The sequence below is a fragment of the Caretta caretta genome, chromosome 2, assembly GCF_965140235.1.
Source record: "Caretta caretta isolate rCarCar2 chromosome 2, rCarCar1.hap1, whole genome shotgun sequence".
Taxonomy (NCBI): domain Eukaryota; kingdom Metazoa; phylum Chordata; order Testudines; family Cheloniidae; genus Caretta; species Caretta caretta.
In genome coordinates this window covers 237,690,091-237,717,677 of record NC_134207.1, presented here as the reverse complement: position 1 = coordinate 237,717,677, position 27,587 = coordinate 237,690,091, and the positions used below count along the sequence as shown (strand labels likewise).

Sequence of the window (27,587 nt, the reverse complement as noted above, 5' to 3'; positions counted from 1 at the left end):
ACAGGGTCAGACCAATGGTCCATCTAGCTCAATATCCTGTCTTCTGACAGTGGACAGTGCCAGATGCTTCAGAGGGAATAAACAGAACAGGGCAATTTTGATTGATCCAGTACCAGATTCTGGTGGTTGGAGGATTAGGGCCATCCAGAGCATTGGGTTGCATCTCTGGTCTAGCCATTGATGGAGCTGTTCTCCATGAACTTATCTGATTCTTTTTTTAACCCAATTATACATTGGTCTTTACAACATTCCATGACAACGAGTTCCACAGACTGATTGAGCATTGTGGTGAAAAAGTACTTCCTTTTATTCATTTTAAACCTACTACCTATGAATTTCATTAGGTGACCTCTTGTTCTTGTGTTATGGGAAGGTGTCACGGGGTCACTCACCACATTGGCATCTCCTGCTAGGCATTATGGGAATTAGCTTGGTCCCAGCTAGGGTGACCAGATGTCCCGATTTTATAGGGACAGTCCTGATTTTTGGGTCTTTTTCTTATATAGGCTCCTATTACCTCCCACCCCCTGGCCCGATTTTTCACATTTGCTGCCTGGTCACTCTAGTCCCAGTGCATGCACCCTCAGGTGGTGGTAGCTCTCCCGTCCTCGCCTCCACTTGCAGACCCATTATGGCTCCTTTCACTCAGCATCTGCTTCGTGGTACAGCCCCTCCGGCCATGCCACCATCCGGCTTCCTCCCCTTCCTGGGGACTCCTCCAGCAAAAGTCGAGCCACTCCTCACAGCGGCTTGGTAGTCCACAGCCAGGCTGCTCCTTCAGCGGCTAGTGGTGGGGGTAAGCCTGTCCTCTACTCCAGGCCCCACCCCAAGGACCCTGCAGACAGCAGCTTCCTGCTGCCTCTTCCTTCCAGCTCATTGTCTCTATTCCCTGGGCCACTTCCACGGAGCCTCATTTCCCTCTGCTCCTGCCTCTGGTTCCAGCTCCTTTGCCCTCTTCGCAGGTCCTCAAGCCTGTAAGTCCTGGCAGCCCATCAGGAGCTCTCCCTAACTTTTCCGGTCCCTGCTAGCACCAGTCCTTCCCCAGATGCTGGTCTCTCTGTAGCCCTCTAGGAAGATAGTCTTCTCCCCAGGGCTCCCTGCAGCAGATTAACTCACTCTGGTCTGCAGCTTCCATTTATATGGACTGGCTGGGCCCTGAATTGCTGGTCCAGCCACCGCCTAATTGTCTGCAGCTGCCATCCTAATTGGCTGTTTCCCCCGCAGCCACTCTTTTGGCTGCCTGCCACTCAGCCTCCCCAGGCTGTTTTTAACTCTCTCAGGGCCAGTGCGGGGCAGGCGCCCCATCACAGAAGGGATAAATAACACTTCCCTATTCATTTTATTCAGATGTGATCATGTCTTTTTTAGATGATACTTTTCACTTTAGCACTGACTGTGAACTTACAGGATTTACCCTCACTCTTCAGGTAGCATGTTGTTTGTGCCTCCTGCTGTGTCAGTTCATCTCTGTGATATCATGAAGTGGGGGAAGAGGCAAGAGAAGGAGGAAAGAACAGAGGTGGAGAAAAAGGCATTGTGGCCAGGAGGCAGATAAGGAATGGATAATAAGGAATAGTGAGAAGCTGATGGGGAAGGATAGAGATTAGGAAAAGGAAGAAAGGAATGGGAAATAAGCACTGGGAAGGAGAGAAAAAGAGGAGGAAAAGGAAAGGGAAGTGTTGGGGGAAGGAGACAGGAAGAGAAAATGCTGGAGAGGGCAGAGAACTGGTAGAAGTGTTGGGGAAGGCCTGGGGTTTCACTGGGGCAAATCTAGGCAAAAAATCTAGGCAAGCATAGAAAATGTCAACCTTCCTATGGAGTAAATGAAAAGGTGGCATCATTCGTTAAACAGCACTTTCCATAAAAGGACATGCTTTTAAGAAATGTATTTCACCACCCAGCCTCTGGCAGGCACCTGTGAGTCCACTCACTGCATGTCTGCACTGTTTTTACATGTAACATGGGATCAAAGTAAGCACACTTTTTCTCTAAGGATTGGTATGACCTGCTCAGGATACAATAAGAATTGATACAAGTCTTTGCTCAAAATTTAAAACAAATCTGATCTTATTTGGAGTTTGGAAAAGGCTCAGTAGACTTCTTTTTTTTTTTCTTTTAATTTTCCAGTACGTCTGCACTTCCTGATTTTGGCAGGAAGTGGATGTGCTGAAATACTATGACAAATGCTGTACTCACAGTGTTCTTGGCCTAACCGAACCCAAACCTGGAGGTATTGGAAATCTCTCACAGAGGCATGTCTTCAAATTTGTAGCCTAATTTTCAGCCTACTGTAAGGTGGTTTGGACATGTTTGGATGCATCTCTGACCCAATATTCCAAATATTTTGAACTTTACCCCATAATTCCTTTTCTGTCACCTTTGCAAATTGAATTTCTTGTTTTAAGACACCTTAGAGACTAACAAATTTATTTGAGCATAAGCTTTTGAAAACTTATGCTCAAATAAATTTGTTAGTCTCTAAGGTGCCACAAATACTCCTTTTGCGAATACAGACTAACACAGCTGCCACTCTGAAACTTGTTTTAAGACGTTTCAGACTGCCATCTATAAGGCCCAGGAAGAAAATTCACCTACCCCATTCCACAGGCTTTGGACAGTTGGTAAGGAGCATTACAGGATCTTAGCCTTCCTCTGAAACATCAAGTATTGGCTATTGGCACACAAAGGACATCACACTAGATGGTCCAATAGTCTGATCTGGCATGGCAAATCCTACATTCCCATATAATTCATTTTACATGTATATCCAAGTGTATAAATGTATGCCATGGCAGATCAGACTATCCATATAATTTTAAACTTAAATAGAACATCAACAGAACCTTTGTTCTCCCTTCCCGCTTCCCTGGCCCCAAAATATCACTTTTAAAAGAAATAAATTATCTGGATTAAAAATGCTATCTGTGGTTGTGAGTGGGTGGTTCTGTTTACTCTGCCACATTATATAGTACCACTTCTACTCCTTGTTTGGACAGCAGTCACAAGACCTAGATATCAAGCTGTGAAAGTTATTTTTCTTGCAGCAGTCTCTCTTTTTGGCAGGCATTTCTATCAGTGACTTTGGAGATGCCTCTGTTTTTGTCATGTGGTTGGGCTGATGATGAGATTTCTGTGCTGCTTCATTTTCCTGGATTCAGTTGGTCTTTGAGTCTTCTTCAGTTCTGAGTAATTGGTACACTCTTGAACGCATGCAGATTTGCATCACAACCTAATAAGGTCTTAATATAAAGTCTCTGTAAGAAAATAGCCTCAAAAGAAAGAATTCATTGTGCTGTTCCACATGATAAAAATCTGTTTTCTGTCTCTGCAGCTACCCACATCCAAAAACACATTCCATTTTTTATAACAATTTTCATTTGTGAATCAAGGCAAAATGAGAGGAAATGACTGGGGTATAATCGTCCCATCTAGAAACATTCATTTTAGTTTTGTAAACACAGAGCTAGATCTGTGTAAACAAGTGTCTTAATTTTCTTTAAACGGAATATTTTAGATGTCAGAGGTAGACAAGCTGCTTATATCAATACCATATGCTTTTTATTGCATCAGTGGCTGTCTCTTTATTTAATATTCTGATCAAAAAGATAATTTTTCAAAAGCATGTTAATTTTATAAAATCCAATAATCTCTCTCTGTCTCTCTTCCCACCCCCCCACCCCATCTACAGTTTACTCTCCTACCCACCATCCTAATATCTGAGCAGCTTGCATTAAAATCAATAGCAATACTGAAGTCCCTAGTGGACTTCAAAGAGTCTCTGGCATGTCTCACTTTTTGAGGTCAAACCTCTTCTTCAGGTATGTTTGTGGGGATTGGTACAGGTTTAGCAATAGGAGAGGGTATCAGTGGGGGAATGAGAGCTAAGGATTATAATTTATTTATTTATTCAAATTACTAATTTATAATACAAAATACATGGACCAAATAATATCTTTAATGTTGCAAAATTCCTGTTGATTTCAAAGAAGAACTAGGCCTACTTAACTACAAGCATTATATGTAAATATCATCAAACCAAAATCTGCCTGATCTAAAGAGAAAATTGAGTTTGGATTATAGCATCCAAGAGTGTGAGCAATGTATGTTAATTTTTCATTGTATAAATAACAGCCAGCAAAGTAAATAATACATGTTTAATATGCAATACACATATGTAACTTAGGCACTGCAATGAGGTTTTGCTTCTTACCTAAGCTTACATAAGCTTTAATCTGAGGTTTATTCTCTGGAGATAACTGAGCAATATATACTTGCATGCATGTTGTTATGTTACAGAGATGTCTTTTAACACTGAGTTAAAGTCATCTCTCTTGCGACATTCTTTTCAGTTTGCATTGCAAATTCTGGGCTACAGCCCACTGAAGCCAATGGGAGTCTTGCCATTGACCTCACTTCGAATCAGTCCCTACCTCTACCTAAAATCACCTTTTACAAACATGCAGGATTCCTAACTATAGAATTATTGTTTGTGAGTAACATGTCATGTAAATTCATAAAGGTCATAGAGATCAATCACTTTGTTAAGTGGAAATATTTATGTTTGGATCCCAAAAATGTTATGAATCATTTTGGTGCTTTAAGTTCAGGATACAGAGTAAATTATTCCAATAATTATAGTGGCTAAACGTCATTCCCTCCAAACGTTTGTGTAATATCTATTTATCTGTGGGCCAATGGCTGCTATGTATAATTAGAGGCAGACTTTGTCGAGTTAAGACTAAGTAAACACAGCTGAACATAAACAAGTTGGACTACAAGCATTTTTTAGTTTTGCCAACATCATACAACCTTGAAGACTGCTGCTTCTTCACTACAATCTGCTTTCAATGAGAGAGAGAATTCTTTTTGTTTCAAATGAGTAAGTGTTGACTGGACATTTGGTTTGTTTAAATTTTTCTTTGCAACAGAAATAAACAATATGCATATACCTGGTGGAGGGCATCATTTCTATTGTTTAGGAATCAGAGTGGTTTCATAGTGGAGTGCATCTGAAATAATCTGCTGAAACAAGGAACAATAACATAGCTAAAGACATAGTTACACACTAATTTAAAATTCAATGTATGTGAAAGAAAACTTTCTACTGTTTCTGTAGAACTTAAACATATTTAAGATTCTGTATGAAATTATATGTGCGTGTGTGTGTGTACACACACACTTTTCAGCATTCTTAAAATAACATGAAAACATGAAGACAAATTTTTGGCTGGGTTTCTAAGACTACCTTTTTTGATAAACATTTTCCACAACACCTGTTTTGCCTCAAGGTACAAAAAGAAAATATAGCTTGATCTTCTCCTAGAGAGAGTGGCACAATTTAAAAATATATTCATGTGGTAATTTACCATGTTTATATTATCAAGTGCTTAAATAGAATTCCTTGTTACAAATTTGATTTTAAAGGTCACATTACTTATCAGTTCAAAGAGTCCTGAAAAAAATGAAGTAGTAGAAGCTTAGCTGAAAATTAAATAGCTAATTTCTGGTTACTTAGACAAAAAGTTTTGATTTATACAACAGTAGGAGTGATTGTTATGACTGTCAAAAGACATTCAAATGGACTTTCAAAGACTTTAAATCATATCCAGTTTTTAGATCTAGTTTCAAGACATTGTTGTTAGGTGCTGCTTTTGATAACACGGTACTTGATTCGAAGGGGTGATGACCCCCAGTCACGGAGCTAGACTTCAATGGAAATCACTGATGCGCATCGCTTTTCAGACTCAGTTGTAGACTAGTTTGCATTGGGCAGGGCAATGAACAGTTTTCTGAGAACCATATGTAATAATAAATATGATTGAAACAGTCTCCCTGTCAGGTAGATGAGGCTGTGCTGGTATATGGGAAACTATAGTAACAAGGGCATGTACTATTGTTTTATCACCTACGGTTTCAAATGGGCAATACAGTTTCTTCAAATGAAATAATTTTTTTGAATCATCTCACCCAATCAAGAGAGTGATTTTTATTTAGAGCACAGACAGTCCTAGAGCTAATCAGAACAACACCCCATTAATAACCTTTTTGTTTTAGATGTTGGGTTTTTTTCATTTCTCTGTTTGAAAATGATTTTACGTTTTTGTTTGAGTTTTGCACGTTGGGAGCCTCTGTTGCTCTATTCAGTGTTTGACTTTGTAAAAATTCCTGTTCTTGTGAACGAATTGTTCATAGAGACATTTCACATTTGAACAGTGGATATTTGTACTAAGAGCCAGCCACTTTGCAATGCTTAGCAGTGGGGACTCTCTGATGGTGTAGGGATGATGGAGCTGACTCCTGCACCAACTGCCCCCTTCTTGTTTCTGAGGGCATGCTTGGGGAAAATAAGGAGCATAATGAAGAGGGGTATGAGAGGTGTCTAATTCATTGTAGGGACCATAGCTTAGAGCAGCCCCTAGACTAAGGCCAGGGGAGCTTGAAAATGAAGTTGTAATAGAGCTGGTCTGAATTTCTGTTCGGTAGAAAATTTTAACATTTCATAATTTGTTTTCAGTTTGGCTCAGAACAAAATCAAATATTTTTAATATTTCCCATAGAATGGAGTTTCTGAAAAATTCAAGTGTTGCAGAATTTTCGGAAACAATTTTGTTGTCCAGTTTGAAATATATTTTTTCTGTAGGAATTTTCATTGATATCAACACATTTTTAAATGTTTCAATTTTGATAAAAACAACATTTCTCATTGAAAAAAGATTTTGACGAAAAATTTCTGACCAGCTGTAAGTCAGAAGCTGCTGCCTGATGGCCCTTTCCCACTCTCCCAACTTTTTCCTATGCTGTGTAGATTTCAGGAGAGGGCAGAATCTTTCCGTACATGTCTTATGTCAGTGTTAACAGACAAAACTCTGCAACTTTTCCTCAAACACATTTTAAAGTAATGTAAGTCTCCTGCAAACCCCCAAATGCCATTGGGTTTGAACTTCCGCAGTTACTATACCCATTATACAAATAGATCAGCTATGCCACTGGGAGGCTGCCCAGGTCACACAGTCAGAAGCATAATTCAGACCTGAACCCAGGAATCCCGACTCCCAGACCAATGTTCTTACCACTAGATCACACCCTCAACTCTCCTCTGAAAGCTAGTTTCTTCAAGACCACTTTCTTTCAAAGCATCAGTATCTACTGTGTAACAAATCTCTTCTCATTTAGACTAGTCAAGCTTAGGAATGGTGCCAACATTCTTAAAGAATGATTTAGTAGCCAACAAACATCTACCATGTCTGTAAGCCTGTGAGAAACAATAACATTAGAAGTATAGATCATATCAGAAGCAATCTCCCAGTTCTGACAAGGCATTCAGTACAAATATTTGTTTAGTTCTCTTTATTCTCATTCACCTCATTAGACAGTTTCAAATGTTTTGCCGAAAGAACCATTCAGTTCTCCTCCTCACAGCTCTTCGGATCCAAAGCCTTCACAGTGTCATATACAAATCTATCTACCACTGTTTTAAGACCTCCCGCACATTAGACACTATACTGGAATAAAATGGCCTCATCTGTTTTACAACTTTCAGTGAGTTGACATTTAAAATGTAAAGATTCCTCTACTCCTCAAGAACACAAGCTAAGCTATCTGTCTCCTGATACCACACCCACCACCATAGCTGGGTTTGAGAGCTCTTTCAAAGATTAGTTTCTTGACAGCACACTGAAATTGCACCATGCTAGACTCCACATGGGATTCCACCTTCCTCACATCTGTAGGGAGAGATACAGGCAGGTGGTTGGAGACCTTGAGGAGCAGAGGAATTTCTGCTTCTCCTGAACTCTGGACAAAATTTGTGAACTCCTTTTGCTGCAGTATTCTTCCCTCCTTTATCTTGTTTGCTGTATTCTTTTTCATTCACTCATTTAATGGTTTTGAAAGCATAGTATCTACATCGACAAACCTTCCAGCTTGTGGAAATCTCCAAGGGCCTGTTGTTTGGAAGGTGTCTGGGAATATTTGGATTTGGGAAGAAACGTATAATAGACAAGAAGTTAAAGGTAAACTGAGTTGTGGTGAGCAGAGGAGGAGAAGGGACTTGAAATTTGGTATGAGGGTAGCCTTTGTATCAAAGATATGCCTTTTCCCAACACCGTGAAAATCCATCCAAATTTGGCAAAGTTATAAGCCTTTGAAAAATTGTGATTTGCACATTCTAAGTAGAGACTGCTTGGATTTTAGAAGCTAAATACTCCAAAGATTCTGTGCACACTGGGACGGAGCAGGACTTTCCCTGCAGTTGCATCTCTAGGCTGCTGTGGGCTGTGTTGGGTTGGGGTGCAGGCACCTGAACTGAGAGCAGAGAGACTGTCTCGCCGAGACCCAGACAAGGGGAGGGGAGAGGAGTAGATTGGGTCAAGGAGCCTGGATGTGTGTGTGGAAACGGGGACTGGGAGTTGGGATGGGAGGAGACTGGGCCATACCGTTTTTTCCACAAGACCCCTGCCTCATTTGGTACATAAGATGGATGGTGCTCACTTAATGAAGAGCTGTTCAATATTTTGTTTCTCCTCATCATGAGTGGCCATAGGCCTTATTTATTGCATGCTACTCAAACAGAATTGTTGGTTTCCTCAGGGGTTTTCTATGGCACCTATCGCTATAGTATCTGAGTGCTTCACAAACATTAATGAATTTATTTTCACCACATCCCTGTGAGACAATGGGTGTGGTATTATCTCCATTTTACAGATGAGGATCTGAGGCATAGAGAGATCCCCTAATATTGGGTGTCCAGTTTGGGATGCCCAGGACCTGATTTTTCAGGGTACTTAGTATTATATAGCATTTTATGTGCTCAAATCACAGCTCCCGTTGACTTTAGTTGCAGCTGTGAATGCTCAGCACTTCTGTAAATCAGACCCCAGGGTCCCAAGTAAGGTGCTCAGAAAATGAGGAACACACAATCAGTGACCCCCTGTGAGATGTTGGTTTAAGTGACTTGCCTAGCGTCACACAGGAACTCTGGGCTAGATTCCCGGGGGACTAAGGCACCAAACTACTCCCTTGAATTTGCCAGATTGTCTCTGCTAAAATCAAAAGAAAACAAAATTCTGAAAAAATTGAAACATTTTGTTGTGAAATGTATGCAATGAAGCATTTTGATTTTTTTTTTATTCAAAATGACTTTTCGTGTATGAATTTCTGTCAAACTGAAGCCTTTTGTTTTGGGCCAAATGAACCATTTAGTTCAGCCCCAAACAGATTTTTTTCCAACTTTTTGGTTCACCAGAAATTTCAAAAACATTTCCTTTCAGGTCAACTCAAAACAATTATTCCTTGTGTTTTGGAACTCCCACTGAATTGAGAAATCTGTTGTTTGCCCTTCTCTGATCTGAAACAAGTTGTTGGGGGCCCTATTAAGCTCTTTCCCCTCTTGAGGCTGGTTCAAAAGCGCTGTGACAGGTGGGTCAATGTGTGCATATGAAGGTTCTCTGTATATGGGTGAAATTCGCCCCTGCAATGCTTATGCACCATTGAAGCCTTGTTTTAAGCCTTTCCTGTGTGATTGCATAGGTAATATAAATGTCTAGGCACAACTTAGGTGACTCTTTTGAACATTTAGCTGTAAAAACTATTGCTGACATCCCATTGTGCTTTGAAATGAACATTTTGTTGTGGATTTATATTTAGAAAGGTCATGTCAGTTTGTCAAGTACTTCTTTACCTTTTCCTCAATCAGGTGTATGCAAGAGAGAGAGAAACAATTAAGTCCTTTCCCTCTTCTGACTTGCATGTTTCACTCTGTAATGCTGGATAAGTACTCCCTGGAATCAGTTCTGGCATTGGGTTAGAAATTCGGATGTATGGCCTGACAATAGGGCATCTTGCAGCTTAAATGACTTTTGTACCTTGTATAAATATGTTTTGTTGTTGTTGGGGAGGGCTGACTGTGGTGTGGGGGAACTGGACAGCTCAGGGGAATGGTTATGAGCAGAGTCCCTGGAGTTCTGTGCAACATTTTTGTGAATTCTGTGGCAGGAGTCTGAAAACATCCTGTGTGTATGCATTTATATCATAATATTATACCGTGCGTGTAGGGTCTGCTCCCAAACCCACAGCCAACTAGCATAACAAAATCTGATTTTACTGCCATAGTGTCAACACAGTGTTGAAAAATGACTTTGAAACCCACTCCTTTATCCCTCACTTTTAATGAAAAACAATTGGGGCTTGCCATGCAGTATAAGAGAGCTTACCCTGGCTGCATTTAACTTTAACTTTTTTTATTTTAAAAGCCTTGTTTTAATCTTTAAGAACTCCTAGTTATACTTTTCAAATAGAGTGAAAATCTGAACATGCCTGTCTGCAGTACTTGAGGATCTTGGCTGGGAAGGGGATATTTTAATATTAAAAATAAAGAAATACATCCAGAAAATATCCTCTCTTCTTACCTCTTACTCCCTTTCTCCTCATGTACTCTCACTCTCTCCCCACTCCCCCTTTTAAAATCTCCTTTACCTTTTTTCCTTCTCTTCTCCATTCTCCTCTTTTCTTTCCCTCCTTTAGCTCTCCTATTCCCCTCCCCACTGCTTGACAAATGAAGTTTTCTTAGTTTACATTATAAATCATAACAGTTCAAGATGGAAAAGCCCTATTTGATCATCTGGTCCATTCCTCCAGTCAATACAAGATATTTTGTAGTCCCTTCATATGCAACATAATTAATTACAAAGGAAGGGCCTGATCCAAAGCCTAGGGATGTCAATGAAGAAAGATTCCCGTTGACTTCAGTGAATTTTGGATCAGGCCCCAAAAGAACGTAACACAATTCTCCATTTGCTGACAACTCTCCACCAAGATCAACGCTTCCCATTCTCTGTTATAAACTCCACAGAGGAAAACTTCAAGCTCTTGTGTCTCCAGTGACTTGAGTGAGTAGATAGGCCTTGTACCAATCCCTGAAGGTTAACACACTTGGGTCTGATGTTCCAGAGCCAGAAGCAAATTCCAGAAGTGAAGGTTTCACTGAGAATGCCTTGTCCCAGCCATTCAAATCTAGGGATGATAATCCAGAGCAGCACTGTTCCAAACTGTGAGTTGGGTGCACAAAAGAAGGTGATTTCTGAAACAGGCAAGACTCGAACCATATAGGGCTTTAAAGAATCGATCAATACCAACACCTGGGTTTGCACCCTGAAACAAACTAGTAGCCTATGCAGTCTGTGGAGAATAGGTATAATATGATCCAAATGAAAAAAACATCTAAATAAAATGCTTCTGCACTAGCTGAAGTTCAAGTGGTCTACAGAGGTATTCCCATGCACAGAACATTGCAGTTATTCAGTCTGGAGTTGGCAAATATAGGAATAACTGGTAAGGCCTATATGCAATAACCTCCATACCCAGTGTCATCAGCATATTGTTGGCACTGCACCCACACTATCTCACTCTCTTCCAGTGACCTCATATACATTTGAATCAAGAGAGGGGAAGTGACAGATTTTGATACCTATATGAGAGAACCATCAGAGCAGATAAGCAACTCCTCTCAGCAAAAAATCCCTATAAATAAATACAAATCTATATTTAAATGTCCCAATTCCACCTTCTGAAATCTCTGCATAAAGCAGTAATGGGGCCATTCAAACAACTCTCTTCCCGCTGCCAGGCTCCAAAGATAAATCTGAGAGCAGCTGACAGATCTAAGAAGGACAGTACAGGTACCTGTATCCTTTGTCCAGTGACAGAAAGAGATTATTAGCCAGGAAGACCAGTTCAGGCTCTGTACTGTAGCCAGATCTAAAATCAGATTGAAAGGGGTCGAGGCAAGGTGTTGCTGGAGCTACTTCATCACAGCCTTCTCAGTAACCTTTTGTAGCATACAGAGAGGGCAATCATCAGTGAAAACAACAATTTAAAGAATTGGTCTTCTGAGCATGGGGCTAGAGGTCATTCATTTGAGAGTTTCTGGCACCTTTCCTCCTCCAGCTCCACAAAATAAGGTATTGACAAATTTCTGCCAAGTGTGAACCCAGTACGTGCTCAGGAGATTATACCGGTAGGATGGATGTGGGTCCAGGTCACAGGTCATAGCCTGATACTCCCCAACACTTCTGGCAGTGCAAACTGGCAGTAAGTCGACCAGTGCTTCTCCCCTGGCCTGACGCAAATAACTCTGTCAGCGGCAGCCAGTCTGTTCAAAATTTGATCAACCCTGTCCACAAAGCAGATAGAAAATTCCCCATGGGAGAAACATTTAATTCTGATTCCAGGTGGAGACAGGCCAGATTCTCAAGGCTGTAAACTGCCTTGAGCAGTTCTGTTTCTTATGATGGGGAAATTGTGGGGGGGGAGAGGATGTTGGACTTTCTCCACTGCAGAAAAAAAAGCTATATACTGCAGTCAGATTCAGAGTGAGATTTCCATTCTACCCTCCTCCCTCTATAATTTATCTGTCATGGGGCTTCTGTAGATCAGCGAGACATGGAACAGGGGAGCACAAAGGGAAAAGGCTTTTTGAAGAACTCTGCACCAGTTTCTGGGGTCAGAAGATGATCATAAATGCTCTATAAAGCTGTTTGATAGAATGGCCCATTAGCTGAACAGAATTGTCCTTCAGAAAGAAGTATGTTGGTTTAAGGAACAGAACGGTAACACCTAGTCCCCATAGATTGAGCACCGAGGCGGGTCAACTCACATTTCCTCCACTCAAGGTAGATGAACGGCTGTTTACTGAGTTCGGGTCTTTCAGAAGGTACTGCCTGCTCTGCGTGGATATTAAATGACACTCTTTGTAAGAGCAGGAGAATGGCCCAGTGTTCATGATTACAATTGTCTCTCCTTTCTGTGGCTTAGCATGCTCTACGCTGATTGCTTGCTACCTTCGTCCTCCAGAGGTGGCTGGATTTTTAGTGATGTTGATTGGTTTATGGGTCTACTTTGGGATCTACTGGGAGGAAAGGAGCTATATTGATGTAAATTAATATAATAATATTAATCCCACTTAACCCAGCTTTCCCCTCTGCTTTCTCACACTGCTGTTTAAGTCATGTACCCTTAAACTGTGGTTTGAAAAGCATTATACAATCAAGATATGTCTGTAACCTGGAGAATTATATCACATCACCACTAATTTACATACACATGTAAACTTTATTTTTCATTCAACTGACTCCTATTATTCTTCATCCCTCTTCCTCCTTCTGTTTCTTTCTTTAGCTTGTTTTGAAAATGCTGGTCAACACATGTGAAACCAGGGTCTCCCAAACCAACAAAACACAGTGCACAAGAGGAGGAAAGAGAAACAGTCGAGTGCTGTTGCCAATTTTAAAATGAAGATAGTTATACACGGCCTTTTATCAACCCCGCAAATATTTTACAGTATTCACGATTTGGGGACAAAGAGCCCCTTTTGATCAGAGTTGTCTTTATTTTTGGAATAGAGAATGTAAAATTCATAAGGAATCTATACATTCTAAATATGTTTCAGTCACATGAGAGTGACTTCCTGTGTCTTAATTTCCATGTTGGTTTGTTTTCACTATGTAATCTGTAACCTTCTCTTTTTCTCTCTTCCACCCTCTCATACACACCCCTTTTCCTTTGAATTGTAAGCTCCATTTGCTCTGCATATTCTAAATGATAACAAAAAAGCAGGGTCTGGCACATAAATACTGCAATTCTGCATGATCCTTTTATAAATTTCATAAAATAGGAGGGAAGGGGGATGTGCGTCCCTTAACAGGACGCAGCATAATTGATCGTTTTTTCATTAGCTGCTCACTAGAGGGAACTTTGGTGAAGCTGTTCATAATTGCACAAGTGTGTGCTGTAAGAATAATACTGTCAGGTCAAAATGAAGACTAAGCTGTAGCTGTAATTTATATTATTGAAAGCTTTGTTCTTAAATTCCAGCCTCTTTCCATATTTGGAGGCTAGACTGAAATAACTAGACAAGCCTATGAGTGTTTCTAAAATAACTGAAACTGCTGCAAGCATGTCAAAATAAGGAGATCTTAGTTTGCTGGGGTCTGTCCTAGTTGCATGGAATGCCCCTGTATTCCTCTCCTGGCTTTACACCAATTCCTTCTGGGGCATCGGACAAGCCATGTAAAGGGACACCGTCAACTTACAAAAACCACATATCTGTCTGTAAAAGTTTTGCCTGTTATCGTTACAAGTAACAGCTAAGATAAATGTAATGGAAAGACACTGGAGAAAAAAAACCTTGCTCTTTCCTCAGTTTGACTTAGTGTATGTGACAGCCTGTTCTGTCTAGCCAGTTTCACTGTTTCCCTTGTGCAGTCTGTTATTCAGTTTGTGTGGGTCTTTCATGCAGTAGCAAGGGAGAGAAAAAATATTTTTAAAATAGGCAACTGTGCGATGAAAGTACTAAAACTGGCAGGAGGGCTCAGGGCAGGCATAGTAGCGAAAATATATGACTTTTAACTTTTCTTTTGCAGTTGACGAGTTTCGAGTGAATAGTGTCACCTTCAGTACATTGCGTCTCATTTTCCCCATCTGTTCTAATGAAGATAATAACAGTTACCTCACGAGTGTGTTGTCAGGATTATTAATGAGTTAATACTTTTACAGAACTTTGAATATGAAAAACAGAATATACTATATGTGTGATGTATTAATAATGATAATTATGTGACTCCTGAAAAATACCATACTGCATTACAGAGCTATTATTGTCCAGTAACTATAATCCTGGCACTGAATGCTATAGTTTTAATGCTTACTCTATACTGAACACTTCTATTAATGGAAAGGTATATAGGATCCCATTGGTAGGAGATTTATTGGTACTTCCTGCTATAAACAACAGGGAACAAATATTCAGCTGAGCTGGTCTCTTTGGGTGCATGGTGGGAACAGAATGAAGCATTTCTGGCCAATAAAATCTAACCCTCTTGAGTGCTTGTGTAATTGGGAGCAGAAAGGAACAGCAGAAAGGAAGGTACAACAACAACAAACAACAACAGTCATAATTATTTATTATTTATGTTGTGGTAGTTGTAGGCCAGCGTCCCCTGTGCTAGACACAGTACAAACACATAATAAAAAGGCATTTCTGACTGTTGCTGTTTAATTGTCTTTCACCCCAAGGACCCTGAAGTATTTTCCAAAGTGTACACAGAAATCACTGCTCCCCTCACTGAAGTGCATCATCCTCTGATACTTAATCCAGTTCCTTTTCAGTAGGACACAGAAGAAGAATATTGAATGCAGCTGAAACTAGAGGACATTTAGAAAATGTGATATTTGGAATTCAGTAGACAGTGTTATGCAGTTGATAATGACTGCAGGTGCCTGTCATATAGTATTTATTGCTATATATTTATCCTTACATATGCAGTGTTTCAGAGGAACAGCCGTGTTAGTCTGTATTCGCAAAAAGAAAAGGAGGACTTGTGGCACCTTAGAGACTAACCAATTTATTTGAGCATGAGCTTTCGTGAGGTACAGCTCACTTCATCGGATGCATACTGTGGAAAATACAGAAGATGTTTTTATACACACAGACCATGAAAAAAATGGGTGTTTATCACAAAAAAATCTGGATTTGTGCTGGAAATGGCCCACCTTGATTATCATACACATTGTAAGGAGAGTGATCACTTTAGATAAGCTTTTACCAACAGGAGAGTGGGTTTTGGGGGGGGGGGGGGGGAGAAAACCTGGATTTGTGCTGGAAATGGCCCACCTTGATTATCATACACATTGTAAGGAGAGTGATCACTTTACATAAGCTATTACCAGCAGGAGAGTGGGGTGGGGGGAGAGAAAACCTTTTATAGTGATAAACACCCAATTTTTCATGGTCTGTGTGTATAAAAACATCTTCTGTATTTTCCACAGTATGCATCCGATGAAGTAAGCTGTAGCTCACGAAAGTTTATGCTCAAATAAATTGGTTAGTCTCTAATGTGCCACAAGTACTTCTTTTCTATATGCGGTGTTGGTATAGCCGTGTTGGTCCCAGGATATTAGAGAGACCTGGTAGATGAGGTAATGTCTTTTATGGGACCAACTTCTGCTGGTGAGAGAGACGAACTTTGGAGTTCTTCTTCAAGACATAGTTGTTTATACAGTGCTTTTCATATGTAAAGTGCTATGGAGGTCCTATAATTTGGTAGTACTGTACATAGTGCATGACATGATATTGGCTTGTTCCTTTATCAAGCTACACAGGGTTGGTAACCAAAATACAATACCAAAGCCAAATGTGGACTAGAGACCTCTACAATGCAGCCTTTATTAATTTTTAGTAAAGAAGCTTGGCTCATTGAGGCTAAAGCTCCCAGTATGTATTGCTCCATCTTGATGGAACCAAAAGGAGAGCCGGGCCTCTAGAGAAAGATGTCTGCAATCAGGTCTACTTTATGCAAATTAAGATAGCTCCTAGGCTCATGGCTACTAAATAGGGTAAATCTGGGGTATCCCTGCTCTCCTGAATAAAGTACTGGTCAAATTTGGGATCTGCAGTTCAAGTCTATTTTATAGTAGTTATAGGTCAAGTTTAAAATGCTCATTCTGTACATTGCTGATGACCAAGTGCTCACCTCGGTATGGTCAATGGGATTTCATATGTTTAGCATTATTAATTCAGTCCTTGCAAATACCATTGTCAAGGACAGTATTCAGTGCCAGTGTCATGCCATTTTTACCATTGCGACTGAAAAGGATCTGTCTTAGGAAACAACACCATTTTCAGGAATACATTGTATATTCTGGCTTTCAGCATTCAAGATCCCCATCTCCTTTGTTGTTCAGAAATACAGCGTCCTGTGGGTATTTTTTTACATTCAGAAGTTGTTTTCACCAATGTGTTGCCTTTGCAGTTAAAATATTCTGATTAGTTGGTATTCAGATACATAGAATGTCAAAAGACATTATGCCCAATACTCAGAGAGACGGAGCAGGACAAATTACGAGAGGTGAACAACAAGCAAAATGTAGCTTTGCTTTGTGAATTTGGTCCAGTCATTTTAAAGACTTGATCTTCCAAGGTGCTGAGCAATCCTAGAGACCCTCAATTCCCCTTGACATCAGGGGGAGGTAAAGGCACTTATCACCTGGCTGAACGGCGTCATTAGCCTTTTGGTGCTGCATTGTCCCTATCTATAAAATGGAGACAGTGCCCACCAACCTCAGTGGGTTGTTGTGAGGCTTAATTAATACTTTTTGTAAAGTGCTTTGAGATTCTTGGCTACTATAGAAGTGCAAGACAAGAAGTGCAGTAGAAACTTGGAGTAGAAGCAAAGGAATTTTGGCAGCAAAAAGGGCCACAACCCTGGAAATTAAAGGTTTTCAGAGTTCATTATACAATCTTTCTCTTTTATCAATTGTTAGCAAGAACTTTGCAAAATAATCAATGATATTTCTGTTACAGTGCAATTTTAGAGACAAACATTTTAAGTACATCTATTTGTTTTTTAAAACAAAACCTGACTGAGTTAAAGAGTTATTTTTTATTTAAAACAATAGCATTATGTAATGGTAAGTGTCGGTGAGTGAGGACTAGAATTGCGTTGCATAAATGCAAGTTATTTGAGTGTATTCTAGCTAAAATTAGTGCAATTTAAACTTCTCATGTAGACAAGCCCTTAGAGTCTATTTTTTGGCTGTGGTACTGGTTTGATATGACCTTGGGCAAGTCACTTTCATTTATATCTAGATGAACACTCCTAAAAAAGATTTGCAAATACTCATTGAAATCAACAGTGGAATTGGAATACTGATCACCATTCATGGCCATGTTCCTCAAATGTTTGTACAAGCAATTTTTTTGTTCACAGGAATGTTTTCCTAAAGTAAAAGTCTCACAGATGCTTGAGTGAGTGTGTGTTCTTATCGCAGTGACATTCATTATTTTTTCCGTTTCTATTTGTACACCTACCCACACAGGGTTTTTTACAAGGTGGGGCATATTCACCCCCATCCTATCCTCTTAAAATGAAAGAAAATAAATGAATCAGAAGAAAAGAATATACAGGGAGGTACAGGGTTAAGCAGGTGGCCTTTTGTTATACTGGGATGATTCAGTACATCCCACCAAATCAAATGTTTCTTCTTCTCTCTGTGACTCCCTCTCTCAGTACAGATCGCACATTTTCCCTGCTGAGACCAGTACTGAAGCAATATCCTAAAATACTGCTAGTGGGCACTGTGCTTTTGTACATTTCATCTTGGAAAGACATAGAAAATTCAGGTCCCTGACCACTTGGGAAGATTTATGAAATTCATGGCACTTCGGAAGAGGAGAGGGTATTTGTTAAAGTTTGGCACACTAGCCAAATTCTAACTCGTTTAATTATTTCCTGCCAGCTTACTTTTCTCCTGCAATGTCAGCTAGATATCATATTCTTTACTTCCTACCCTGAACTGGTATAGAATATAGCTATGTGCTGTGTTGTGCTGATAAACATATGCTGGGTTTCATGACAGAAGTGGCTGCATTCCAGTGGCGGATGAAGTGATTCTTTATATATAGTTTGCACAATTACCTCGTAAAGTTTGTAAAGTGTTCTGGGATCCCTTCAGATGGAAGCTCTATTTAAAGAAAAGATCATCCTTGGCATTATCGTGGTAGCTGGCAACCAGTGATCAGCCTGATTCTCAAATATGTCTTCTCTGGAATCCAGACACAGACAGGGGATGCCAGCACTGTTAGGCATGTGCCTACTGTGCCTAATTGGAAATCCACTTACGTCTGTTACTGTGGAGAACTTCCTTGAATGAACAATTGTCATTCTTGAGTGGGCAAGGGTGTCATTTGCTATGGGGCAAGTTGCCCCCCAACGCTTGGTTTGCCTGGCAGATGTTTCACAGGGCTATATGCGCCACTTGGTGCACCCTGGAAACTGCAGGATATAGCATAATCACATATAATGTTCTATATGCTGATGCAACTTTCCCTTCCCCTCACAGAATTTTTCTGAAAAGGATCGCCTGGATGGGGCAAAGGAGAAAATGCCTGTGATACAACAAAATCACTAAAGGCTACTGATCATGTGTGTTTGTTATTTATGTAAATATGTGTCCTTTCTAAATCCCTGTTTGTGGTTTAGTTACAAACTGGGTCAGGGTCACATTTAAAACCACAAACTGTCTTGTCAGTGGAAATTTTGTTTTGTAGAAAATTTACCTTTAGATTCGTACAGGACTGTGGTTCTGCTTTTTCATGTTTCTTATCATCCCTGACGTCCTCGGGATTATTCTTTTTAACATCTAGCTTCATCCCACCAGAACCTTTAGTAAGCTTCCAGGGCCAGAGTCACCTTTGTGAAGCTGGGAGAACTACATCTACCCCCAAGCCTGGTACGCTGTGCTCCAGGAGGAATTCATCCCTAGAGAGCAGCTCCTTCCCCATTCATGCTACCTACTTTGGGGGCCTTGCTGGTTATGATACCCCTGTGTCTTTACCTGGCCATAGCTTCTCAAAGTGGACTTTTTGTCACCTGGTGCCTTGCTCAGGGTCTATGCTAGTTCCTTCTGGCCAAGACCCTTGAGTGAATCTGGTCCACGGTATTTCAGGCTCTCCCATTGGATATCTATACAACTAATTGAATCAAAGACTAATCTCCATTTCAGAAGTAGTCTTATTTCCACCGGAGCCAATTTAATGCTGGGTTTGGGGGTATGTTTTGGGAAATACTGTGCGCAAAATGGACAATAATAGGATTTTCTCTCTGCTTTCAGAAACTTTGGAAAATGGACCCAACAAGTGTGAAAGGTGAGTGAGGGGCTGTCTTTGCCATTTGAATTTTTCTGTGCAATATGTACCCTGGTCACATGTCATGGTAGAAATGTAATCTGTACATGTAAATGTTTGTTGTTGCTTGAATCTAGCGCAGCTAACAGAAAAGGAACAAGCAAAGACGAAACATACTGGAAGGAGATCAATGCAGCGATGGCCCTAACAAACCTTGCCCAAGGAAAGGATAAACTGCAGGGAACTACCAGCTGCATCATTCAAAAGTCATCACATATATCAGAAATAAAGACTGTTAAAGTGCCATTAGTTCAGCAGTTTTGAGAAATTGTTACATTTTTTGGTCAAATGGACATTCCTCACAGCATTGGTTTTCAGTAAAATCCGATCCACAGCTATGAAGCAAATATTGAAAATAGATCCTTTTAACATTATGGTCAGTTAAAAAATTAAAATGCACTCTCAGACCCAGACTTTTTCATTGTATTAAATAAAATGTTCAATTGCTTCTATAAAAGGCATGTAAATTATAAAATAAAGTCCATTTTTATCAAAATATTAACTTATTTTATGTTAATCAAAGAGCGCATAAAATGTCTGCATTGCTATAACAATAAGTGCCTTGCTTTCAAAAAATAAGCTATAACGTGGGCATAGTACAACACAGTTATGCCTCAAAATGACAATGCCATTAACCTTAATCTTTGTATATTATTTCAAGTGAGCCTGAGCAGTCTAGGGCTGAACACATTATTGCTGGAAGCCCTTGAGAGAATTTTTGTGTATTTGACTTATTCAAATTGATGACTGGCGAATCTTAATGAAAATGTTTTGTTTTTTTTTAAATCCACAGTATTATTAAAAATTGTATAGTCTGTTTTGTCAAAGTGACAATGAGGTTGTTGTGCATGTTTCTTACCTGTATCTGCAGTGTGTTAAAATACCAAAATAACTCCTTTGAAAAGTGCAATACTGTAGAAAACATACAGGTTTAGGAATATTTCAGTCATTCAAATTAATCTGAATGCACACGTACACACAGACATTGTGATCATTAGAGATTTATAGTGGAGAAGGTTGCAGCAAGACCATCTGTACAGTCAATTTGGATTTCATCTTTCTAAAGCTTTGCTATTGACTTATTGAAGTAGTTATATACATAAACAAAACCAATCTCTTCTGGTACCAAACTAAACCTATAGTACAGTTTGTTATTTGTACTGGAGCTCAATAACTTTCCACAATGGAAACTCTTATTACTTTAATATGTCCAAATGCTTTTATTTTGTACATACTGTATCAAATAAGGACAGTTGATTGACAATTCACATTTCAATGGAAAAAAAGACATAATCAAAACTATATATACTCCAAGTTAAAACGCAAATTAAAAACATCTGGGACATGAAACACTGAAAAATATCAGCATGTATTTTAGGAGGGTTTAAAGTCAATGCTAAATCATGCGTTAAAAATAACATTTTAAGTCTCTAAACTTGACTGCTATTGAGTGATATAATCAATGTAAAAGCAGAAATTTGTGTTTGGTGTACAAGGTTTTCTTGAATCGTACAACAATATCCTAACCAGTGCTTGAATAAACAATGGTGAAGCCAAATATAATTTGTACTGAATCAGTTACAGAAAACTGGAAAAGAGCTGATTGTTCCCAGGGTTTGGATATTTTTTCCTGTGGGTAACCTATCAGTTGTTATTACTCGCCCTTTGGTCCTGGAATGTTGACATTGACAGCAAAACTCCCATATACTTCAGTGGAAGCAGGATTGGGCCAATAATGAAACTACCCTACAAGCATAGTCTGTTCCAGTTGCACTAAAATAGTCAAGATATATAGCAAATATCCTTTTTGTGACTTCTAGGACACTTCCCGATGTAACATACTATTATGTTGGGTTTATTTAGGGTACAGTGAAAATGATTGATATGGAAATATTTTGTACATATATATTTTTACTTTGTTTTCTAAATTGCTGATTTGCATTGACATAAAGTGCCAAGCAGGAAACATATGTCATGACTGTATGAACAGTTGAAGTATACCTCTTATTGACTTGCATCATTATGTATTTAGAATTCCATGACAATAATTTTTGGTACCTGACTTACTGGATTTTTGTCATAATAATGTGAGTTTGTAACTAAGAACAGAAAGTAAATACTTCACTCTTGTTCATACTATTATAAGTTATTCTGGTATTAAATATTTTGTGACAATAAATTGATTGTCTTGTCAAACTATTCTGTTAGATATATTCTCAGTGTTTTTATTTGACTAAATGACAACAATATTTGTCATATTGTTAAAAATGAAAAGTACTTTCAGTGACTTCTCTGGGATAAACTGGAGAAGACAAGCCATTTTAGAAACATGTGTTTGTCTTTTTTTAAACGATCAAAGCACAAAGAATAGCCTGAAAAAAACATATCAAGTAGGTTTTACAATTAACAAATACTTGCATCATTTCTTGTTACAATTTTCTTTAATTTATTTTTTTCTGTTGCTGCTTAAATGTTTTCTAAAAACATAAATGCTAATAGGTTGTATGTGTGTGTGGGTTTTTTTAAATAACAAGGATCATGATCAGTGCTGAGCCAACAGCTAATGGAGACTCAATAATTATTTATGATGTAGGAAAAACAAACATTATTAGTATTGCTCTTTTTTGTTTCAACATATGTAACCATTTTAATAAAATAAATAACTGCAAACCACATCTTGCCATTTTTGAAATAAATGGTCATTTCTCTTTCATTAGTCATCATTTGCATGCCATGTTCTCTCTGTTTTCGTGCAGTACTATGGCGTTGTTAGAATGGGGTGCAGCGTGTGATAAGCAGAGGGAGGAGGGGAATTGTCGCCTATCTGTTAGTAGCCCCCTTGACGAGTGACTGAATGGTAGCAGCTGAGTGCACCCCAGGTCATGGCTACTGGCTGATCCTCCTGGCATAGTGTGTTGGGCTACGGAGAGGAGACTACACAGAATATGATTTCAGAATCTCACGTGGGAATTTCCCCTGAACAGTCTCATGCTCATGCTGATGGCTCTGATGCTGCCATTATGCTCTGACAGATGCTAGGCCTTTTCTCCAAAGCTGGCACAGGAAGGCAATTCTAAGCTCTATGCATCAGTGAAAGTAACTGCCTGGTGGAGTAGTCCCCCGGTGGGACGGTAGCTAGTATTAAGTCTGTCTGGGGGTCCAGTTTGTGAAGGTTGTAGCAGAGATGTTCTGAGTCAGCACATTTCTTTGGCCACACTAACAAGACACCGTCCCCACCTAGTGCTGCCACTTTTTTGGGCTGCCTTGGATGCCTCTGAATCATGTGGCAAAGGGAAGTTTGCAGCTGACTTTCACCACTGCAGACTTTCCACCCCTGGCATATATGCCAGCTTTCTGTGGCATAAAGCCTGAGCTGTTCTGGGGCTGATGCTGTTCTGTGCCACTGGACACACTCATGCATGGGCATGAAGGACACAGTTTAGAGTTGCACAAGTTAATATCAGGAAAATAAATTTCAGACTGCAGACTGAAAGCCTTTGAACACTCCCAGTGCCCTCTGGCATTTAGAGTTTTGAAAGTTGCTTCAGCATTCTTGTAGGGGTGGGGAGTGTGACTAGGTGTGGATCACAAGGCTGTACTGCACTGCAACATTGCCTTGCTTTCACAACTGTAACAGAAATGGAGCCCAGAGGTGGGATTATGCTGCAAAATTTGGATCCAGATTTTGAACATGCCAAAGTTTCAGCATGTTTTGCTCCAGGATACGGGAGATTGCAAAAGTCAGATCCAGGTCTGGGGACAGAGTTAAAAGTCCCTCAAAGTGTAGGGCTGTGGATCTGATTTGGACGCCATCTGTAAACTCACCGTGTTTAACAGAGAGGGAGGTAGTTGGCCACAATACAAATACATTTTTAAAAAAGTAAGTGGAAAAGAGACATGAATGCCTAATGCTACAGAAAAGTCCCCAAATGCTTCTGTTATGTCAGCTTGGGCTATTGGCAGTGGAAGTGGTTTTTGGCAGTGGAACTTAGACCTTGCTCAAGGCTAATTTAACTCACACACCTGACTTTTTAAAGGGAATTGAGATGTAGATTCTTAATGGATGTTCTTTTTACATTTGTGCTCTGGGTCCCTTCTTCAGATTTTGATTTTCCCTTTCAGCCTCTTTTGGACTTGCTTCCTCTTCCATCTTTCTTCCTGCTTGAAAAGTATCCTATTACATACAGATGGCAACAGGACCGTTTATGCCAGAGCTCATTCTTCTGTCTAGGCCCATGTGGGTGAAGGCTATATCAGTTCAGTAGGATAGTACTGAATGACAAAGTCTCCCATACGGATATCTTCATTCTCCCATTCCAGTGCTAATTAACAGTTCCTAACATGTGAAGGGCTCAACAGTGTGCAGTAAAGATTGTCCAACCAACAAACTGCACTATCTATCACTATGTTCTTAACTATTACTGCTTTTGGCTATCTTAACTCCCTAAAGGACTGTCAATTTAACCATAACTGCATAAGAACTGCCAAGTCTCATTTTATGAGCTGCTGCTGAGAGTTTAGTTATTTAAGTCTGATGTTAAACAATTTTTATTGGTACTTCATGGCAAATGCTTGATTTACAGTGCTGTAAATAACCACAAATTAGGGGCATTTCTTTCCTTTACGGTAAAGGCACATTACCTTGAGGGACAGAAAGATGGTTTGCATGTGAAGACCTGGAGTCTATTCCCAGGTTTATCACAGCCTTCCTGTGTGAATTTGAGTAAGGCCTATGTAGCGTGAGTTCCAAAGGAAGTCATGGGGTAAACATCAGGGGACTGGAGCTCTCTGTTATGGATGCTTTCAAAAACAAGAATTTTCAAAGCTGTAGTCCAGAATGATCCAGAAGTTCTGAAAATGTAACCCTTGCTCTGGCTTCCCATACTGCCCGGATGCTCTGAATCTAGGTGAGCACTCACAGCCTAATGGGTTTTCAAAATGCTACTATCATATTAGGTTATGCAGTAGAGGATCATCTGTCCTATTGGGCCTGCAAGCTGCAAAATGCAAAAGTGTTCCTCGATTACTCTTGGACCCCATCTGGCAGCCAACCAGGGGCTACGCAGTGAGCGCTGGGTAACGAAAAGAACAAACACAGAACTTGGAAACATACAAGACATCAGAAATGCGAATAATGGGGAGGTGTGTATGGAAAATTCACATCACTAATAGTATGGCTGCCTAGAATACCTGCTGGAGAAATGGTACGTTCATGAGGCTAGGGGCAACTGTTGCATATTCTCCCACAAAGGGTGAGGGTGCTGTAAGTACTGTAGCTTCTCTCATATTATGGCCACCTGAATCCCTGCTTCACTTTCTCCCTGTTCAGCAGAGGTCATTAATTCATTTATGTCTGTCCCATCAGGCCAGTGTAGTCCAGGTCTCACAGCAGTATTATGTAGCATAGAACAGATCGGGAAAACCCTGTTAACATTTGCAAAGGTTTATTTCAATGGGCTACCAGTCTGATGCTGATGCTTTGTTCTCATTTTGACAAGGTCAGGTGACCTCTCTGTGGCCACGTAGGTGGAGCTGGGAACACTGTACTTCTTTGGGTTGACCCTGTTGGAAATTCACTATGGGGCTCAGGAGCCATGTTCTCAAGGAAAACTCTCAGGCTCCTGAGGGAAGGAAGGAGCTGAAGTAGCAGACAGAATGTGGTCTTGTGGGAGTCTGTGTGGTGTGCATAGTGTTTGCTTGCTCATTCAGGGTGACCATAGACTTGCTGGCTCAACTCTCAAACAGTGCAGAGAGGGATGCTTTGTTTAACACCCAGAAGTCCCTGTTGCGCCTAGATGCACCGCCTTGATGTTGGTTGCTGGGGCTATCAGCAGGGATTGGGTCCTGCCCCCCTCTGGAGTTACCTGGGGCACAAGGCTGGAGGACCAGGCAGCCAGTGAGTTCCTGGCCTTCCCAGGGGCGGTGGGGCTCAAGCTTTGGGCTTCAGCCCTGAGGTAGCAGGGAGGCAGGCTCTGGACATGGGGCTTGGGCTCCAGCCCTGGGCTCTGGCTGCACAACAGCAGGCCCCAGGCTCTGGCCACACAGCTTTGAGTTCCGTCGTTGGGCCCTGTCCTTCAGCCGCGAGGCTTCAGGCTCTGGCAACAGGGCTTCAGGCTCCGGTCCCCTGCTACCTCTGCCAACCCACATCTTCCCTGGCCCCCAATGCCTCCCCTGACCCTCCATCCAGGGCTTAATTTGTCCCCAGGCTTGCCAGGGCTGAGTAAGACTGCTGTGAAAAGCAATACCTGTATGTTTGTTAATATCACTTTTCACAACAGACTTACTAGCTAGCAATAAATATATACATGTCCAAATCATCATAATTTGTGCATATTTATTTGGTTTTCCTAAAGGTAATTAAGTATTTCATGAAAAAGTGTGAGTGTGGCCACCAGCAAGAGTTGGTGGCCGTATTCTTAGGCCACCAAAAAAATTGTTCTAAGAACCCCTGCGAAGGACCTACCAAACCACATTTTTTCTCAGTATGACCTAGCCTGTCCAGAATTTGGTCATTGCCTGCTCCACTGGTTCCTTCTATTGGGATAAAGTTGGTAATTTCTCCTGACAACAGGATTTCACCTCCAACTCCAGGATGACCCGAATGTCCATGGGCCAGGCTTCCTGCCAATCCAAGACAGGTGCCACCTTTGACATGATAACACTATTTCAGTTCAGCCACAGCTGAGCTTTTTATCCTTTTCCCTCTTCTGCTGTCTTCCCCGATATCTGTGCTTGGCTGTCTGTCTGTGTTTGGTTGTGGAAAGTTAAAGCTTGGTAAGTAACTGCAGTAACATTTACATCAGCAGTGAAGAAAAATATGAGAGACAAAGCTGATTTTGGAAACCATGTTTCCCTTGTCTGCCTAGTAAATAAAGGAGATGTTTTAACACCAAAAGGGGGCGTTGTTGGTTCCTGAGAAGCTGGGACTTACAGCTCAAAAAGACCTCTCATATATTGCACTAGCTAGGGAGCACTCTGACCTTCATGTGGGCCACAGGTGTGATATCATTCTGAGGTCGGGACACACACAGCAGGTGAATGGGGTGAAGGGCTCAAGCATTTGAACAGACTGCCTGTGCCAATCAGCCCTTCTGGATCTTTCCATTTTCTCTCTGGAGTCTGTTGCAATCCTGGGACTCACAAAGCTGCTGTGGAGGTGAGAGAGGAGCCTGAAGATGGGACAAAATTATGCTTTGTGCGAGAGTCGCTTGGGGATTCCAGGGAAGCTGTCTTAGCTCCTCCCCCTTCCCAATTGCCCTGAGGGAGGGAATTTTCATCCTTAATGATCCTGTTCTCCCTACTTGGCAGCCTCATATAGGAATTGTCTGTAGGTCTGTAAACAATGGGGTAACATGTGGCACATTCATGAGCTACCCAGATGTCACACAGCCAGAGATAACCCTTACCCTGTGCTGGGATGGCAGATGAGGAACAACATATATGGCCGTGGAAAGCAGGTTCATAGATTCCCCAGCCTGTGGTGCAGAGAGACTGCATTGTTCCTGTGGGTTCCCCCTCAAGATTACATTTCCCTTTCGTGACTGCTCAGCCTGGAGGCAGCAGAACAGTGGTTCAGAATTTGGTCCACTGGTTGTTGGTGAGATGAAGATGGATGCTGATGAGGGACATTACCCAAATAAAAAAGAGTTTAGTTAGGTTTTTTTGGACAGTATTTGAAATATAGGTGCCTAAAGTTAGTCTCCTAAGTGCGTAGTGTGACAGCTAAGGCAATTTCCTGCACTACCCTGGCCAAACCTTGCTGAAATAAGTTTAAGTATTGTAGGAGTGCATTGTATTAAAAATGCAAATGTTTGTGTGTTATTTGGGATTGTATGTAAATTGTCTAGGA

The 27,587-nt window shown here is 40.6% G+C and overlaps 1 protein-coding gene across 5 annotated transcripts in view; it reads left to right on the top strand.

Annotated features, from left to right (window-relative positions):
• MKX (mohawk homeobox) overlaps positions 1–22,408 on the top strand; it is a 56,514-nt gene extending 34,106 nt beyond the window's left edge. For 4 of the 5 annotated variants that reach the window (XM_048837802.2, XM_048837799.2, XM_048837798.2 and 1 more), the window contains exons 6-7: positions 19,666–19,699; positions 19,816–22,408. In XM_048837802.2, the coding sequence (XP_048693759.1) occupies positions 19,666–19,699; positions 19,816–20,002 (221 nt within the window). In that variant the 3' untranslated portion in view covers positions 20,003–22,408. The remainder of the gene's footprint in view (positions 1–19,665; positions 19,700–19,815) is intronic. The other variant, XM_048837803.2, reaches the window with a different exon arrangement.
• Positions 22,409–27,587: the final 5,179 nt, after the last annotated feature.